The 19,185-nt window shown below is 43.8% G+C and overlaps 1 protein-coding gene across 1 annotated transcript in view; it reads left to right on the top strand.

Annotated features, from left to right (window-relative positions):
• LOC106580683 (cytosolic 5'-nucleotidase 1A) overlaps window positions 1-18,444 on the top strand; it is a 29,915-nt gene extending 11,471 nt beyond the window's left edge. Inside the window, exons 2-6 of the mRNA XM_014162041.3 lie at window positions 4,294-4,461; window positions 4,586-4,715; window positions 16,462-16,584; window positions 17,028-17,215; window positions 17,447-18,444. Coding sequence (XP_014017516.1) covers window positions 4,294-4,461; window positions 4,586-4,715; window positions 16,462-16,584; window positions 17,028-17,215; window positions 17,447-17,827 — 990 coding nt within the window. The 3' untranslated portion in view covers window positions 17,828-18,444. The remainder of the gene's footprint in view (window positions 1-4,293; window positions 4,462-4,585; window positions 4,716-16,461; window positions 16,585-17,027; window positions 17,216-17,446) is intronic.
• Window positions 18,445-19,185: the final 741 nt, after the last annotated feature.

Raw genomic sequence — 19,185 nt, 5'->3', positions numbered from 1 at the left:
AAGGGGTTAATGCGGTAATCGGGGGAAGCTGTAACCTAAAACAAACCGCATTCACTCTCCTCAGGACTTTAAATGGCCCCACAAACCGTGGACCCAACTTCCGACAGGGCAGGCGGAGGGGCAGGTTTCGGGTCGAGAGCCAGACCTGCGGTGACGGTCTGCGCCAACTTTCTGGCGCAGCACGGCGCGCTGAAGGTGAACATGGGCGGCGTCCCATGTTTTCTCTGCGCGCCGGAACCAGTCATCCACCGCAGGAGCCTCGGTCTGACTCTGCTGCCAAGGAGCCAGAATCGGCTGATACCCCAATACACACTGGAAGGGAGAGAGGCCAGTGGAGGAGTGGCGGTGCGAGTTCTGGGCCATCTCTGCCCAGGGCACGAACGCTATCCCCTCCCCCGGCCGGTCCTGGCAATAGGACCTCAGAAACCTACCCACATCCTGGTTAACTCTCTCCACCTGCTCGTTACTCTTGGGGTGAAAACCTGAGGTAAGGCTGACCGAGATCCCCAGACGTTCCATGAACGCCCTCCCGACCCTCGACGTGAACTGGGGACCCCGATCAGACACTATATCCTCAGGGACCCCGTAGTGCCAGAAGACGAGTGTAAACAAGGCCTCCGCAGTCTGTAGGGCTGTAGGGAGACCGGGCAATGGGAGGAGACGACAGGACTTAGAAAAACGATCCACAACGACCAGGATCGTGGTGTTACCCTGTGAGGGAGGAAGATCGGTCAGGAAATCTACCGACAGGTGCAACCACGGCCGTTGTGGAACGGGTAAGGGTTGTAACTTACCTCTGGGCAGGTGCCTAGGAGCGTTACACTGGGCGCACACCGAGCAGGAGGAAACATAAACCCTCACATCCTTAGCCAAAGTGGGCCACCAGTACTTCCCACTAAGACAGCGCACCGTCCGACCTATTCCAGATGACCAGAGGGTGACGTGTGGGCCCAATAGATCAGATGGTCGCGGACAGCAGACGGAACGTACAGACGCCCAGCTGGACACTGGAGGGGAGCGGGCTCTGCACGTAACGCCTGCTCAATGTCCGCGTCCAGCTCCCACACTACCGGCGCCACCAGGCAGGAGGCGGAGAGTATGGGAGTGGGATCCATGGGCCGCTCCTCTGTGTCATACAGCCGGGACAATGCAACTGCCTTAACGTTCTGGGAGCGTGGTCTGTAGGAAAGGGAAAACACAAAACGGGTGAAAAACATGGCCCACCTTGCCTGGCGATGATTCAGTCTCCTCGCTGCCCGGATGTACTCCAGATTGCGGTGGTCAGTCCAGATGAGAAAAGGGTGTCTAGCCCCCTCAAGCCAATGTCTCCACGCCTTCAAGGCCTTGACGACAACTAACAGCTCCCGTTCCCCCACATCATAGTTTCGCTCCGCCGGGCTGAGCTTCTTAGAGAAGAAGGCACAGGGGCGGAGCTTTGGTGGCGTACCCGAGCGCTGAGAGAGCACAGCTCCTATCCCAGCCTCGGACGCGTCCACCTACACTATGGGCCAGCACGGGAGCCGAGGTAAACAGAGCCCTCAGGTGACTAAAAGCCCTGTCCGCCTCAGCTGTCCACTGCAAGCGCACCGGGCCCCCCTTCAGCAGTGAGGTAATGCGAGTCGCTATCTGGCCAAATCCCCGGATCAACCTCCGTTAGTAGTTGGCAAACCCTAAGAACCACTGCATCTCCTTCACCGTGGTGGGAGTTCGGCCAATTACGCACGGCTGCAATGTGGTCACTCTCCATCTCCACCCCTGAGGTGGAAATGCGATACCCTAGGAAGGAGACGGACTGTTGGAAGAACAGGTCATGCTCCAACAGGCGACCAAGCACTTTGCGCACCAGGGACACATGCTCGGCGCGTGTAGCGAAGTATATCAAAATGTCATCAATATACACCACCACACCCTGCCCGTGCAGGTCCCTGAAAATCTCATCTACAAAGGCTTGGAAGACTGATGGCGCATTCATCAACCCGTACGGCATGACGAGGTACTCATAGTGCCCCGAGGTGGTACTAAAAGCCGTCTTCCACTCGTCTCCCTCTCGGATACGCACCAGGTTGTAAGCGCTCCTGAGATCTAGTTTAGTGAAGAAGCGCGCCCCGTGCATTGACTTTATCGCTGTGCCTATGAGCGGTAGTGGGTAACTATACCTAACAGTGATCTGATTCAGACCCCGATAGTCAATACACGGGCGCAGACCTCCCTCCTTTTTCTTCACAAAAAGAAACTCGAGGAGGCTGGTGAAGTGGAGGACCGAATGTACCCCTGACGCAGGGATTCAGAGACATATGTTTCCATAGCCTCCGTCTCCGCCTGTGAGAGGGGATACACGTGACTCCTGGGAAGTGCAGCATCTACCAGGAGATCTATCGCACAATCGCCCCGTCAATGAGGTGGTAATTGAGTCGAGAGCCAAATCGGCATATTCAGGGGGAATGCGCACGGTGGTGACCTGGTCTGGACTCTCCACTGTAGTAGCACCAACGGAAACCCCTAAACACCTACCTGAGCACTCTTGCGACCACCCCGTGAGAGCCCTCTGTGGCCAAGAAACAGTGGGGTTAAGACAAGCTAACCACTGGAAACGCAGGAGAGTCAATAAGGAAAAAACGTATTCTCTCCGTCTAACCCCCCTGCGTCACCATGTCCAAAGGAGCGGAGACCTCCCTAATTAACCCTGACCCTAATGGTCGACTATCTAAGGTGTGAACGGGGAAGGGCACATCCACGGGAACAATGGGGGTCCCTAAACTATGAGCTAACGCTCTATCAATGAAATTCCCAGCCGCAATGTCCCAAAAATTTACTAAATCAAAAAGGTTACTTTTGAGATATTAATACATTTGCGAAAAATTGTATTTCAGAATCTAGACATATGTTACAGCAAACTATAAGGAGTATAATGACACCAATATGTTGTCTGTATCATGTACAGTTCACGGATCATATGGTCTTACAGGAGGCACGTGTTGGTCTAAAAATGGGCCTAAAATTGCCACTTTCATCATGTAACCCATCATATGTAACCCTCTCACCAGGCTTGAGTTTGACTCTCACGATATTAACTTACGTAGAGTATCTCAACAGCATGGGATGTTAGGTGAGAAGGACATCTCCAATAAGAATCCCTATTGTCAACTATCTAGGGTGATGACAAATAGGGTATTAACTTCAGATGGAATGATTATAGGTTTTGTTATTGTATAAGGATATACTTTCCCATGCATTAAATTCAATTGAAACAGGAAATGACTCCACCAAGGCAACATACATAAGGTTCAAAATGTGTTTTATTACATTTTCAAAGCACCACATCAAAATAAATACAAATAATAAACCCCAATGAGTCATGCACAACCCATGTCCAAATTATTTCAAGCTTGCTTAACCCCATTGGAGCACGTTGGAGCGCCAAAAAAATGACGACACACAAGTCCCGAAGAACCCCACCGTTGTGGTTACTCACTACTCGTAGATGTTCCCTCAGTGTAGTATGGCAGTTCCTTGCAGATTTCCTCACAAGATCCAGAGCAAGCACAGCTATCAATGCAGACAGTACTCTTTAGCAGTAACCGATATCCTATGGGAACATGAACTCGTTAATCTCCACGATGAGATGGTAGCTTCAGTCTTTACTAAGTCTTTCTTAACAAAATTATAACAACTCTCTTATAAAATAAAATCAGTATTTCCCTTCAAAACTCGGCAGGTATGGATTTTGTTCTATTTTTATCATCTTCTGTTATAATTTTTCTTCACCAACGGTAATAATGTAATGTCCATCCTTTTCTCAATGTCTCTCTCCCTATCTTTTTTTCCCAGGCCTCCCATTAACCAGGTCAACTCTCCCATTGGCCACAGCTTAACAACCGACCTTATTGGTCAAACTTAAACTTAAAAGTAAACCAACCTATTCACTTATACATTAAAAAAATATTTCTTCAAAAGAAATGCATTAACAGCATTACAATTCGGGAGTAATTCAATCCCCTTTTAAATCTAATGCCAATGAATTATAACAAATAAACTCAGTGCTTGGTTCTAACAAGAATAAACCCAATACTTGGTTCTAACAAGGGTATTACATATATACAAAAAAGCATATAAAACATACTTCCTCCCAATGATGTTTATATGTGAGAATTGATAGAACAATCTGAGATACCAAAAATATTCTGGAGCTTTCCTGGCGTTGAATCGCCCTTCCTACTTGTGTGTGTTTCTGTGTGCTAATGTGTGTTGTATTGTGTGTTCAGGTATTAAGCATTGTGTCCCCTCATCCAACAGCCAAAGCCTCAGAATGCCATCACCATTGCAGTGTCATCGCGTGTCCTCTTCAACATGGATAAGGAGCAGCAGATCTACGAACAGAAAGGCATGGAGGACTACCTCAAGTACCAGATAGAGCATGAGATGGAGCCCTTCGCCCCCGGCCCTGCTTTTTCTTTTGTTAAGGTCAGGGAAATAAAGATACACAGACAGACAGAAATACACCCAGAGCTTTGACATTGCCGACCATGTCCGTCAATGTGAATGATGTATGGTGTATGTTCAGAGCTTCTGTTTGACATGACCTCAGGCTCTGGAGGCAGTGAATACTCGGCTGAGGGAGCTGTACCCTGAGAGTGAGGAGCTCTTTGACGTTGTGCTCATGACCAACAGCCACGCACACGCCGGCCTCCGACTCATAAACACCATCAACCACCATCGTGAGTGCCTAATCACATACACAGATACACACATGCATAAACACGTGCACACATGTGCACAACCTGGCCATTGTGCTGTGAATGAGTACATCTTTCATTCAAATTCAGTGTGATGCCCTGATAGTAGGTTGGGCTTAAGGGTACCAGGAGATGAGGGCTGTTCTGATGCACTGATGATGAAGTTTCAGTTTATTTATTCTTGCTCACAGATAAAACTGAAGAAGTGCAGAATTTACATGACTAATAATTAGGGATGCCCCGGTATGACATTTTTGGTCGATACCAATATTTTCCTTGCCAAAAAAACCCTGATACCGATAGCTGATATAAAACATTATTTTTTAAGCATTCTAGTACAGTTAAATAGTTCAAACACACACACACACACACACACACACACACACACACACACACACACACACACACACACACACACACACGCTGACCAAAAAGTTATTTTGTTGGCATTTACGTATGTCCCCATTACCAGTAAAACATCATCAAAACCTAATTATTTCACTTGCTGTGCTGTTTCGTTGTTCATTTGTTTAGTCTCAGCCAGGATTTCATCATACATGTCAAGCAGTGAAGTTTCAGCTCTGTCTGTCCGTGGCCTCTCTTCCTTGGTGCGCACTGTCACTGTGTCCGTGTCCATCTTGTCCAGCTGTGTCTGTAACATTTCACCTAAACCCTGTTTCTTGTCTGCATCGAAGTAGCGGTCCTTGTACCTAGCATTCAGCATGGTGGCGACACAGTAGAGGCTCAGAGAGAATGCCACCGAATCGTTTGTTCACAGCCTCTAGTAGAGTACTTTTGCAAGTTTTAACCCCGCGGTCTGTCAGCAGTTTTGTTGAGCAGGCGTTTCAATGCCATGACAGAGAGTATCACGTCTGCTGCAGACACAGTTGATGATCTTATTTCTCAAGTCAGTTAGGAGTGTGTTCAAGTTTCAAACATGTTCTCAAATACCATTGAAATGGCAGCAGCCAATGAGAACCAGCACATTCTTGCAGTACGGCTTTCCTCAGTACGAAATCCTCATCGTCCCACTGTGACTCAGCATGCTCATGGGGCTGACATCGCTGGTCCAAATGTCAGTCGTAAAGCTAATAGCAGTGACGCCCATAGCAAGTAGCTCATGGATGTGTGTTTCAACAATACTGTGTTGGGCAATATCTGAAAAATAGTGCCTACTTGGTAGTGTGTACCGGAGCTCGAGGTGCTCGACCAGTCGGAAAAAGCCAACATCATCCTCGACAGAGAACAGTTGATTGTCAAGGGCAATGAATTACATTATCTTGCCGTTAATGGATTTCACCTTTGAGTTGTCTCGCTGAAATGTTCTTACTCTTTCAAATGACTGCTCAACTTGAACTTGTTTAGTTGTTGGAAGTGTGCGCTTAGTATTTTCAGCTTTTGTTCTGTGTAGCTCTGTATTTTTTGTGGCGTCATTATGTCATATACCTACGTTATATAGGTATGCACGTCAGCTTTGACATCTGTTTTGCTGTTGGCATTTTTAGCTAATATCGGCCGATTCCGATATGCTTACCGACTATATCATGCCTCCCTACTAATAATTGCAAAACACTCATTTAAAATACATAATATGTGACATAAATAGAATACAGAACACTTGAAACATCACAGGACATTTTTCATGATGGAAATTGAAATGTTAAAATGTGATTGTAAAAGAAAATTGTGGGGGGGAAAAACATTTAAGAACTAGAGTTATTATACAGTCTGATAGCAGTGGGTAGAGTGGCGTTTCACATGCGGTTTGTGCAGGCAGTTATACAGGACAGTTTGTGGCTTTTTCTCAGGAGCCTGTTTGTGCAGTTACCAATTTTTGGAGGGAGCAGGTTGTTCAATGCATGGTCAAGAGTGTGCACTGTCTTTCACCAGGTGCACTGCAGCCTGCTCTCGCCTGCTCTGCAGTGAAGGGAGCTGTGGTTGGACTGCTCCACCTCTGGAGATGATCCTCAAGGCCCTCCTCTGCACCCTATCTAGTTGGGCCTGATGCTTTTTACTGCATCCAACTAACAGCACTCCACCGTATTCCAGACAAGGCCTAACCAGTGTAGGGTATACTGTGACCAGATCTTCAGTGGGTAGGCCATTTCCGGCAAGAACAGTCAAAGTGCAGGGATTTTGAGGCTTTCCTCACTGAGGTTAGAGTCCAGATGAAAACCAAGATACTTGGTTGTTGTTACCACTGGTACTTTCTGTCCTACTATGATTAGTGGTGCAGGTTGTGGATGGTCTCTAGAAAAACATATTCACATTTTTACAGACTTTTTCCCATTCAGGAGCATGTTGTTGGATGCTTTGCCTTCAAGCCCATGGAAGTGTCCTCTTGGATGCTGGTTAATGGTATGGCTCGGGACAGCCCTACTGCGTCTGCATACCCAGTGTCCAGTGACACTGAAGACAACTTTTTTGATGGACATCTGAAGGAGAAACAGATATGGTGAAACCATGCCTTGTGGCACACCAGAGGTGACCTCTGACTAAGGGCTAAATGTGCAATTTGCCATCACCCTCTGCCTTCTTCCGGTGGTGTAGCTGTGGAGCCAGGCTAGTAACCTTGGATACAGTTCAATGTCAGACAGATGTTGCAGGAGCGTTGCGTGATCTACTCGATCAAAGGCTTTGGACATATCAGCTATTAACACCCTCACTATTGTTGGTTTTCTGGAATCTGTAGCTGCCAGCCAGGAGTGTGTGGCTTTCACAAGGGCGGTAGTAGTAGGAGATAGGCATACTGATTTGTGCACTTTTTTATGATGAAGCTCTTCTGGATTTTTCCAAGGCATGAAGTTAGAGAGATCAGCCTCCAGTCACTCTTTGTACATGGGTTTGACACTTTAGGTATGGGACACATATTGTCAGTCTTCCATGCAGCAGGAACAGTCCCCTGCCAGTAGGTGGTGTTAACTATGTGTGTGATAACAGGGGCTAGATCTTCTGCATGCTCTTTTAGTAGCCAGGCTGGAATGCCATCAGGCCCACCCGCTTTACGTGGGCTGAGTCTGGTCAGAGCTTGCTTTATCTAGCCAATGCTGCACAGCTCAACCTGCCTTGTAAGTATGCGCAGGGGGAAGATGGCAAGACGTGTGGTGCTTGTCCACGCCTCAGCAAAGAAGCCATTTAAAACATCAGCCACGTCATCATCTTCAGTTCCCTCAACCTGTATTCTCACTCCTGATGTTTCCTTTCATTCCAGTCCTTTGTTAATGAAGTCCCACCATTCCTTAGGGTTTCTCTTCTTTAGGTCCTGGATTTCAGTTTTGTAGTAGTTTTTCTTTGCTTCCTTGATAAGCATTTGCACAGTGTTTCTGAATTTACTCCATTTCAATGTTTTCCCCCCATCTGTTGAAAATCTGTTTTACTGATGGCAGCCTTTATTTGTTTAGTCATCCAGGGCTTGTTCAGTGTTTTTGTTTTCTTATTGGCATGCATACATCAAGTGCAGTTTGAATGCAGGAGTTGAACGTCTACCCCTTTGCATTGATGATCACCACCTCGTATTTGGCAGACCAGTAAGTACTGGCCATAAATCGTGCCAAGGCCTCCTTTCTGTTCTGGGTTACCAGACATCCTTTTCTCCCGCTGCACCTCGCTTCTCCCTCTTGATGTTGTGTATGGGGAGAACAGCAGACATTTGTGATCACTGGATCCGAGAGGAGCAAGTACAGTGGGGGTGTTGTAGTGATTCATGATTTGTAATGATCAGATCTAGGATGGAGTCCACTCTGGTCTTGTCTTTGACCACTTGTTTCATGTCTGGATGGGAGTTTGTCAGCATCTTGATGGACAGGTGATTAAAATCCCCACACAGGATGAGACCCATTTCAGGATAGGACATCCTGATCACATGTGTTCTGCTGAAGTGTTTTCTCATTTGCCCATGGTGGATGTTAGAGTATTCCCACTACCAGAGTTGAAACTGAGCTGGGGAGTCGTTTAGGACGAAGCTGAAGCCACACACACTCAAACTCCTCTTTCTCTAGATCAGTTCTTATCTTTTCCTACATACTGGGATTCACATACATAGCTACGCCCCCTCCTCTCATCCCCTCTCTGGACATGTAATTTCTTGTATGAAAAGAGATTCATCTGGGATATTTTCGTGGGCCCATGTTTCAGTGACACATCCCATGTCTGCATTTACTGATTGAAGTAGCAGTTCAAATGCATCCACTTTGCTTATCAATGATCTTGAATTAGAAACAAGCACATTCGGAGTCTCTGGGGTATTTCTGGATGTTTTTGTGACATCACATTCGGAGTCTCTGGGGTATTTCTGGACGTATTTGTGACATCACATTCGGAGTCTCTGGGGTATTTCTGGACGTATTTGTGACATCACATTTGGAGTCTCTGGGGTATTTCTGGACGTATTTGTGACATCACATTCGAAGTCTCTGGGGTATTTCTGGACGTATTTGTGACATCACATTCGGAGTTTCTGGGGTATTTCTGGACGTATTTGTGACATCACATTCGGAGTTTCTGGGGTATTTCTGGACGTATTTGTGACTTCACATAATTCAGTTAGAACTCAACATTGACATGAGCGATTGTGTTTTCAATGTATTTTAGGTCTGTTACCTTCTATTGTCAGTATTTTCCTTCTGCCCTTACCAGATGTAGTCCCTCTCACCCGGCTTCTTGCGTGCATTATCCCGAAGCACTAAAGTTTGTCCGACTCGGATATGCAGTACTAGTGGAGGTGCATGTTTTTTGTAAATCCGTAGAAAATGCGATGAATATTCCAAAACGTTTGGCCAATCTAATGTTATCAGAGCCATTCTTAATCTGTTAAAAGAGCAGGAAAAGTATGCAGTGCGCCAAAAACACAACTATAAAATACAAACATTTCAAACATTGTAACTAGAGGTCGACCGATTAATCGGAATGGCCGATTAATTAGGGCCGATTTCAAGTTTTCATAACAATCGGTAATCAGTATTTTTGGCCACCAATTTGCCGATTTTTTTTTTAAACACCTTTATTTAACTAGGCAAGTCAGATTAAGAACACATTCTTATTTCCAATGACGGCCAAGGTAAGTTGCTAGCTAGCATTAAACTTATCTTATAAAAAACTATCAATCTTAACATAATCACTAGTTAACTACACATGGTTGATGATATTACTAGTTTATCTAACGTGTCCTGCGTTGCATATAATCGATGCGGTGCCTGTTAAATTTCTCATCGAATCACAGCCTACTTTGACAAACGGGTGATGATTTAACAAGCGCATTTGCGAAAAAAGCACTGTCGTTGCACCAATGTACCTAACCATAAACATACACAAGTATATATTTTTAAACCTGCATATTTAGTTAATATTGCCTGCTAACATGAATTTGTGTCACTTCTCTTGCGTTCCGTGCAAGCAGTCAGGGTATATACAGCAGTTTGGGCCGCCTGGCTCATTGCGAACTGTGCGAAGTCCATTTATTCCTAACAAAGGCCGTAATTAATTTGCCAGAATTGTACATAATTATGACATAACATTGAAAGTTGTGCAATGTAACAGGAATATTTAGACTTAGGGATGCCACCTGTTAAATAAAATACAGAACGGTTCCGTATTTCACTGAAATAATAAACGTTTAGTTTTTGAAATGATAGTTTCCGGATTCGACCACATTAATGACCAAAGGCTCGTATTTCTGTGTGTTATTATGTTATAATTAAGTCTATGATTTGATATTTGATAGAGCAGTCTGACTGAGGGATGGTAGGCAGCAGCAGGCTCGTAAGCATTCATTCAAACTGCACCTTTGTGCATTTTGCCAGCAGCTCTTTGCAAAATTCAAGATGTTTATGACTTCAAGCCTATCAACCCCCGAGATTAGGCTGATGTAACCCATGTGAAATAGCTAGCTAGTTAGCGGGTGCGCGCTAATAGCGTTTCAAACGTCACTCTCTCTGAGACTTGGGAGTGCTTGTTCTCCTTGCTCTACATGGGTTTCGAGGGTGGCTGTTGTCGATGTGTTCCTGGTTCGAGCCCAGGTAGGAGCGAGGAGAGGGACTGAAGCTATACTGTTACAATACGCAATACTAAAGTGCCTATAAGAACATCCAATAGTCAAAGGTACATGAAATACAAATGGTATAGAGAGAAATAGTCCTATAATTCCTATAATAACTACAACCTAAAACTTCTTACCTGGGAATATTGAAGACTCATGTTCAAAGGAACCACCAGCTTTCATATGTTCTCATGTTCTGAACAAGGAACTTAAACATTAGCTTTTTTACATGGCACATATTGTACTTTTACTTTCTTCTCCAACACTTTGTTTTTGCATTATTTAAACCAAATTGAACATGTCTCATTATTTATTTCAGGCTAAATTGATTTTATTGATGTATTATATTAAATTAAAATAAGTGTTCATTCAGTATTGTTGTAATTGTCATTATTACAAATAAAAAAAATTAAAAATTAAAATGTAAAAAATAATTAAAATTCTATGGCCGATTAATCGGTATCGGCGTTTGTTGGGCCTCCAATAATCGGTATCGGCGGTGAAAAATCATAATCGGTCGACCTCTAATTGTAACACATGTTACTCTTGAACAGATGATGGTGCTCTGGGTGCTCCACACAGCTGATCATTCCCATTTCCACACAGCCTGTAAGAGCCCGTGTCCCTCAGAACACACGTCTGCTTAAAACTTCACTAAAATAACTTTAGCTGTTTGGGTCCTTTTGTCCAAATGCATCATCATGATGATGTGGCTGGTGACACTTCAAGGTTACTTTCTAAATGTAATCTGTTACAGTTACTAGTTACCTGTAACGTAACCTTTGGATTACCAAAACGTATGGATTACCCAAATCTGATTTACTTTCAGTGACTTTTAGATTACTTTCCCTTTAGGAGGCGCAGATTAGTAGCTGGCACATCCACACGGTCATAAAATCTGATTTTAAACCTAACCTTAACCCTAAGTAGGAAAACCTGCCGATTTTGCAGGTTTTCCTACTTACAAAGCATGTAGAGGGCTGTAATTTTTTATCACAGGTACACATCAACTGTGAGAGACGGACTCTAAAACAAAAATCCAGAAAATCACATTGTATGATTTTTAAGTAATTAATTGGCATTTTATTGCATGACATAAGTATTTGATCATCTACCAACCAGTAAGAATTCCGGCTCTCACAGACCTGTTAGTTTTTCTTTAAGAAGCCCTCCTGTTCTCCACTCATGACCTGTATTAACTGCACCTGTTTGAACTCGTTACCTGTATAAAAGACACCTGTCCACACACTCAATCAAACAGACTCCAACCTCTCCACAATGGCCAAGGCCAGAGAGCTGTGTAAGGACATCAGGGATAAAATTGTAGACCTGCACAAGGCTGGGATGGGCTACAGGACAATAGGCAAGCAGCTTGGTGAGAAGGCAACAACTGTTGGCACAATTATTATAAAATGGAAGAAGTTCAAGATGACGGTCAATCACCCTCGGTCTGGGGCTCCATGCAAGATCTCACCTCGTGGGGCATTAATGATCATGAGGAAGGTGAGGGATCAGCCCAGAACTACACGGCAAGACCTGGTCAATGACCTGAAGAGAGCTGGGACCACAGTCTCAAAGAAAACCTTTAGTAACACACTATGCCGTCATGGATTAAAATCCTGCAGCACACGCAAGGTCCCCCTGCTCAAGCCAGCGCATGTCCAGGCCCATCTGAAGTTTGCCAATGACCATCTGGATGATCCAGAGGAGGAATGGGAGAAGGTCATGTGGTCTGATGAGACAAAAATAGAGCTTTTTGGTCTAAACTCCACTCGCCGTGTTTGGAGGAAGAAGAAGGATGAGTACAACCCCAAGAACACCCTCCCAACCGTGAAGCATGGAGGTGGAAACATCATTCTTTGGGGACGCTTTTCTGCAAAGGGGACAGGACAACTGCACCGTATTAAGGGGAGGATGGATGGGGCCATGTTTCGCTAGATCTTGGCCAACAACCTCCTTCCCTCAGTAAGAGCATTGAAGATGGGTCGTGGCTGGGTCTTCCAGCATGACAACGACCCGAAACACACAGCCAGGGCAACTAAGGAGTGGCTCCGTAAGAAGCATCTCAAGGTCCTGGAGTGGCCTAGCCAGTCTCCAGACCTGAACCCAATAGAAAATCTTTGGAGGGAGCTGAAAGTCCGTATTGCCCAGCGACAACCCCGAAACCTGAAGGATCTGGAGAAGGTCTGTATGGAGGAGTGGGCCAAAATCCCTGCTGCAGTGTGTGCAAACCTGGTCAAGAACTACAGGAAACGTATGATCTCTGTAATTGATCTCTGTACCAAATATTAAGTTCTGCTTTTCTGATGTATCAAATACTTATGTCATGCAATAAAATGCAAATGAATTACTTAAAAATCATACAATGTGATTTTCTGGATTTTGGTTTTAGATTCCATCTCTCACAGTTGAAGTGTACCTATGATTAAAAATTACAGACCTCTACATGCTTTGTAAGTAGGAAAACCTGCAAAATCGGCAGTGTATCAAATACTTGTTCTCCCCACTGTAGTTGGCCATAAATGGATGCTGCATTTTACTTTATGGGTTGGTTATGTAGGCTTCTTCTAACCCATTGCTTTCCACTACAGATAATATGATTAGGTTATATCTTTATATATATAAAAAAAGTGTTAGATTTCCAGTCTTAACAATTAATTTAATACCCCCTGATCTTCAAGAGTAGGACTTGGAAATATGGACATATAGATTAGCCAGATTGTTTTACCTGAGCATAACCCAAAAACTAAAGACTAATTATCCTAATCCATTTTTCATTTTTTTTTGTCATGATGGACTGTTTGGGGTCATTGCTTCGAGTTGATCAGAATGGCATGCTTTGAGCACTACCGAAAAGTGGTACTTGCATGTAAAAACCTAGATGGTAATTTTCTATTAAGAAAATAAAAGCCCCATTCATGGTCTTCATAAATTATACTACATTTGGACCGTATGGAGCACAATACCACAGAGTTTAGAAGGGAGAAACTAAAACGCATTTTTCACTTGCTGTCCACAATTTTGTTTCAAAATGTTTCTTAAACGGAAGCAAGCGGAAGAATGGGGAGGGATCTACCTGAATTTGTCGAAAATAAACTCTTGTTTTTCTCTGTTTCCATAATGAATACACCCTGGTCACAAAAACAATAATTGATAGGCAGCTTAAACTTCTTCAATTCAACCACTGTTGGGTTAAAATACACATACATTTGTGAGCAGCCATCCACAACAACCACAATCCGTAAGGCACAAATAAATAAGAGAGCAGCAGTGTGATTCACATCAATGCGCTATGTAGCCTAGATATCAATAATAAGTGATATCCGTATCGCCCGTAGCAGCGATTGTAGCATGTAAATCTTGGCGGGGCAAACTCACCAATTTTTTTGTTGTTGATGCATGTCAGCAAAGCCACTACACAACAAAACACTAAACAATACATTAATTGCGCTATAATGGTGACAAATGGTACCCACAAACTGTTAGGGCCTACATAAAGCTGCCCCAACAGCAGAGCTTTCTTTTCAGCACCATGGAGTGAATCCTTACCACTGCTACACCTGGGGAGCCTTGTCTGGCAGCGAAACAGTTAATTCATTTACTCCCTTTTTTAAAAACATAGCTGATATGGCTGACTTGCTTAAACAAATGTGTGTTTCTACTGACAATTGAGATGTACAAACTATGGCATAAGGGAAAAACAAGTGGATAAGATTTCGATTAAGACATTAATGAGCAAGATAGGACAGACATAGTCAATATAACTATTTGTTCAGCACTTTTGAAATGTACAGCGACAGAATTCAGAACATGGGCTGTTCTTACAGTATTCTCCCTGTACACCAAGTCAGAACCGTAGGATAAAAAAAGGGGGCATATACCGTAAGCAGGCAATGAAAACTCTTATAATATTCTATGATTACATTTATCTAAAACAGGCTATAGGCTACATGTGCACCACCAACAGTAGGCTCATGTAGCCTATAGCCTGTTTTAGATAAATGTAATCATAGAATATTATAAGAGTTTTCATTGCCTGCTTACGGTATATGCCCCCTTTTTTTATCCTACGGTTCTGACTTGGTGTACAGGGAGAATACTGTAAGAACAGCCCATGTTCTGAATTCTGTCACTGTACATTTCAAAAGTGCTGAACAAATAGTTATGAGGAGAAAAGGGACCAAATTCTTAGGATGAGGCACATGGGCTACTAACAGCTTACTACACAACATACACTTAGTATTACTTTCTTAGCTACAGTATACATATCTCCCTGGCATATAACATTGTTTATGCAGCAGCATACAATCCATTTTTGGACCTTGTTGTGCTGTGCTCATTTGAACAGGAAGGTGGCACGACGGTCCTTTGTGCCAAATTTTGTCATCAAACTTTGTCTTCAAAGTCTGGCATTCTCTGGATTCATGGTGCTTTCAAGACAACTGGGAACTCTGAAAAAAACAAGGTTGAATCAAGATGTCAGTGATCTTCAGGACGGAGCTCTAGAAAGAGGCCCGAGTTCCCGACTTAGAATTCGAAGTTGGATGACCGTTGAAAACGTATTTTCCCAGTCAGAGCTCATTTTTTCCCCCGAGTTCCCAGTTGTCTTGTACTCACTGAAGTCATCTGAGATTTCCCACTTCTGAGTTTTCAGTTGTTTTGAACGTGGCAGAAGTCATGTTGGATTGACAAAATGGCCAATGTATTCAACCTTTTCTGGCCCATGGCATGTGAATGTTTATCCTTTTAAGCTTGGAAAAGAGACCCTTAAACCCAGACTTGGACCAAACACCCACTCCACTGAATAGCAGGCTAGTGATTTCTTTGCTTCCAAACCACTCATTGTTGAATTTGCGATTTCCAACTGGTTGTGTAAAATTTTGTCCAATGGCCGATGAGCACCCACACGTTTATCTATAATTTTTATTCATATGACAAGGATTGAAAAGGATTTGCCAGTAGATTGTTGACTTGATTCATGATGATGACTGCTTGTCTAGCTTGCTAGCTAATATTTTGACAGTATGATGTTGACATGATCAGTCCAATCAAAGCTATGGTAGATATAAAGTGATTTGACATCCTTTTATCTTTGGCCAATGACCTTGAGCATTCATGGGCAATTCTATGGCAGCACCCAAGGGGCTTGAATTTTTGAGCTCTCCCCGTAGATTTTGAGTTGACGTAGTGTCCCCATGAATGACAGAACACTGAGGTTCTGGGCCCTGGGGGTGGAGGGGTGCGGGTAATGGTGGGGTCAGTCCTCTCACCCCATACCCACACTAAAATACCCTGGCCAAGTGGAAACATCTGCTCTGCCTGAGCCCCTATCGCAGGCTCTTTCCTTCTATCTCAAACCTCAATCCACTCTTTTCTCTCCCTACTCCTCTCTAGGCATTTTTCTCTCTTTGTATCTCCCTAGCCTTTGGTAACTGTTCTCATCCCTGGAGTGTAACCAGATATACAGCTGCTCATACACAGCTCCATTGGCTCTCCTCAGACTGCTGGCACTGTTATTATTGGGCTGCAGCTCATTGATTCAGTGCAACATTGAAGCTTTTAAGATCGAACAATACAATCGCCACACTCCCTTTTTCTGGGAGTATAATCCATCTGGCCACAGCATGACGAATTTCTGAATTACAGCCAGAAACCATAACATTGACTCTATGCCCTTCTCTCTTTCCTCTGCAGAGCTCTTCATTGAGCGTTTCTGTATGACAGGTGGGAACAGTCCCATTGGGTACCTGAAGGCTTACCACACTAACCTGTACCTGTCTGCTGACCCAATGAAGGTCCGAGAGGCCCTGGAGGAGGGTAAGTGGACAGAGAGCATAGTCTTGTTAATTACACTCTTAGAAAAAAAAGGTGCTATCTAGAACCTAAAAGGGTTCTTCAGCTGTTCCCATAGGAGAACCCTTTGAAGAACCCTTTTTGGTTCCAGATAGAACCATTTTGGGTTCCATGTAGAACCCTTTCCTCAGAGAGTTCTACATGAAACCCAAAAGGGTTATATCTGGAACCAAAAAGGGTTCTCCTAAGGGGACAGCCGAATAACCTTTTTCTCTAAGAATGTCTTATCGATGGACACTTTGATCTGTCTTGTAATGATCTGTCTTGTAACACAGTTATCTGGTTGTTTAATACAGCAAAATAAGCTTACCTTGATCAAGTGATACTGAGTAATCTCTGTCTGTCTGTCTGTCTGTCTGTGTCTGTCTGTCTCTCTCTTTATCTCTGCCTCTCTATCTCTCTCTCAGGGATCGCAGCAGCCACCATGTTTAATCCACCAGAGAAGAGAACCGAAGTGTCAGAGACTCAGCTGCGGGTGGCCTTCGATGGGGACGCAGTGCTCTTCTCTGATGAGTCAGAGCGCATCTTTAAGGCCCACGGACTGGACAAGTTCTTTGAGCATGAGAAGACACACGAAAACACGCTTCTTGATCATGTATGTCCAAGTATCATTCCATAACACATTAAAACACAAATGGATATGCAGCAAAATTGAAATAGTTTGTAAATTGACAAAGCAATATCTCTCTGTACTTCAAATGGATTAAGGAATCTAGTGCGGGCAGAAGAGGTTTGGTGTCTCTGTAGATTTACTGTAGATTTTAAGTGACACATGTTCAGTGTTTGGGCCCATCGTGCAGCAACTCCCTCTCTCTCTTCCTCTCAGGGACCACTGAAAGGGTTCCTGGAGTCTCTGGGGAAGCTGCAAAAGAAGTTCTATGCCAAGGATCAGCGTCTGGATTGCCCCATCCGTACCTACCTGGTGACAGCACGCAGCGCAGCCAGCTCAGGCACCCGGGCCCTGAAGACACTGCGATCCTGGGGCCTGGAGACAGACGAGGCCCTCTTCCTTGCTGGGGCCCCTAAGGGGCCAATGCTGGAGAAGATCCGGCCTCACATATTCTTTGACGATCAGATGTTCCATGTGGAGGGAGCTTCGCAGCTGGGGACCGTGGCAGCTCATGTGCCATATGGTGTGGCTCAGAAACTGCTCCAGCAGAAGCCTGCTAGGGAGAACACTAAAGACTTTAGCGCTGCCACCAACTAGTCTGGATTTCACGCTCTTCCCTAACCCAGTGGACAATAAAACAGCATTGTGTATTTGAATGAGACAGTCCTTTTCAGTGCCCTCAGTATTCTGGGGAGAGAATCACATGACAATGGGAGAAGCATAGAGGGAGGGCATGCCATTTTGTGTCATGTGTCATCACAAGAGACAGTGGCAGTAGATGTAAAACAAAACGTCAATATCGTATCCCCAAAAGGTGCTGTACATACATATCCAGAACTTGACCTACCAAGGTAAAAGAACTGGAATTGTATCTAATTAACTCTGTCAGACCAGGAAAAATATAATTTTACAGCAATTCCTCAAATAGAATCTGCACACAATTGGAAGGAGGTCTATCGCCAGTCCTGCAATAATGTTGTAATAATGCTGTGAAATTGTGAAAATTATAATACCCTTTTAGTGTTAGAAATGTTTGAAAAGACTGCCTGTACAAGCAAAATTCTTGTTTGAGAAATGTCTCTTTGCTAAGAAGCTATTTTTGTTTCATTTTAATTGAATACAATCACAGTAAGGTACTTAACTGTTACCCAGAAATGATTTAATATTTAGATGGAAACGGCTCCATTGGAACTTTACCATAGCATTAAAGTTCAGAAAACCATCATTTACATCCAAAAATCAACCCAAATATAGACAATACAATATTTATGGAGTTTACAAATCTGTGAATTGTAGCAACATCATGATGAAACTCCAGAACCCCAAAATGTATAAATGCATTATATTGTATTATACACATATTTGGCAATACAGTATTTGTAACGTTGAGGGGGAGGGGTGTTTCTAAACCTACAGTAGACTGTACCTGTATCATTTCAGCATATCACATTTATCTTAGGTTGAAAACATGTTTACGGAATATGTATTGCATGTTATTGACGTCATAGTTTGTTCTATTCTTTTGTTTCTAATCTAGGAAACTTTTATGAAGTACCTTTGGTGTACTTTTGCTTGCTCCTCATGCAAGTTACTGTATGTGCTGTATGGCTGTGTTTACACAGGCAACCCAATTCTGATCTATTTTCCACTAATTGGTCTTTTGACCAATCACATCAGATCTTTTGACATTACATATTTTTTAGAGCTGATCTGATTGTTCAAAATACCAATTAGTGAAAAAAAGATCAGAACTGGGCAGCCTGTGTAAACGGTTAGTGCAATCCTAGCTCCTTTGGATGTCCCTAGCCTTAAGCATTACCCTAACCTTAACCATTCTAAATGTCAATTTAAATGGTGTAGGGATGTCCCAAGAATCCTGGATACCCTGTCTAAACGCAGCCTTTGCAATGTTAACCTAAAGTGCAAAAATGGACAACTTCCTCTCGCTTTATAAA

The sequence above is a fragment of the Salmo salar genome, chromosome 01 (genome assembly GCF_965601325.2).
Source record: "Salmo salar chromosome 01, fSalSal1, whole genome shotgun sequence".
In the NCBI taxonomy this organism is placed as follows: domain Eukaryota; kingdom Metazoa; phylum Chordata; class Actinopteri; order Salmoniformes; family Salmonidae; genus Salmo; species Salmo salar.
Note: the sequence above shows the minus strand (reverse complement) of the source record. Positions and strands in the feature narration are given on the sequence as shown.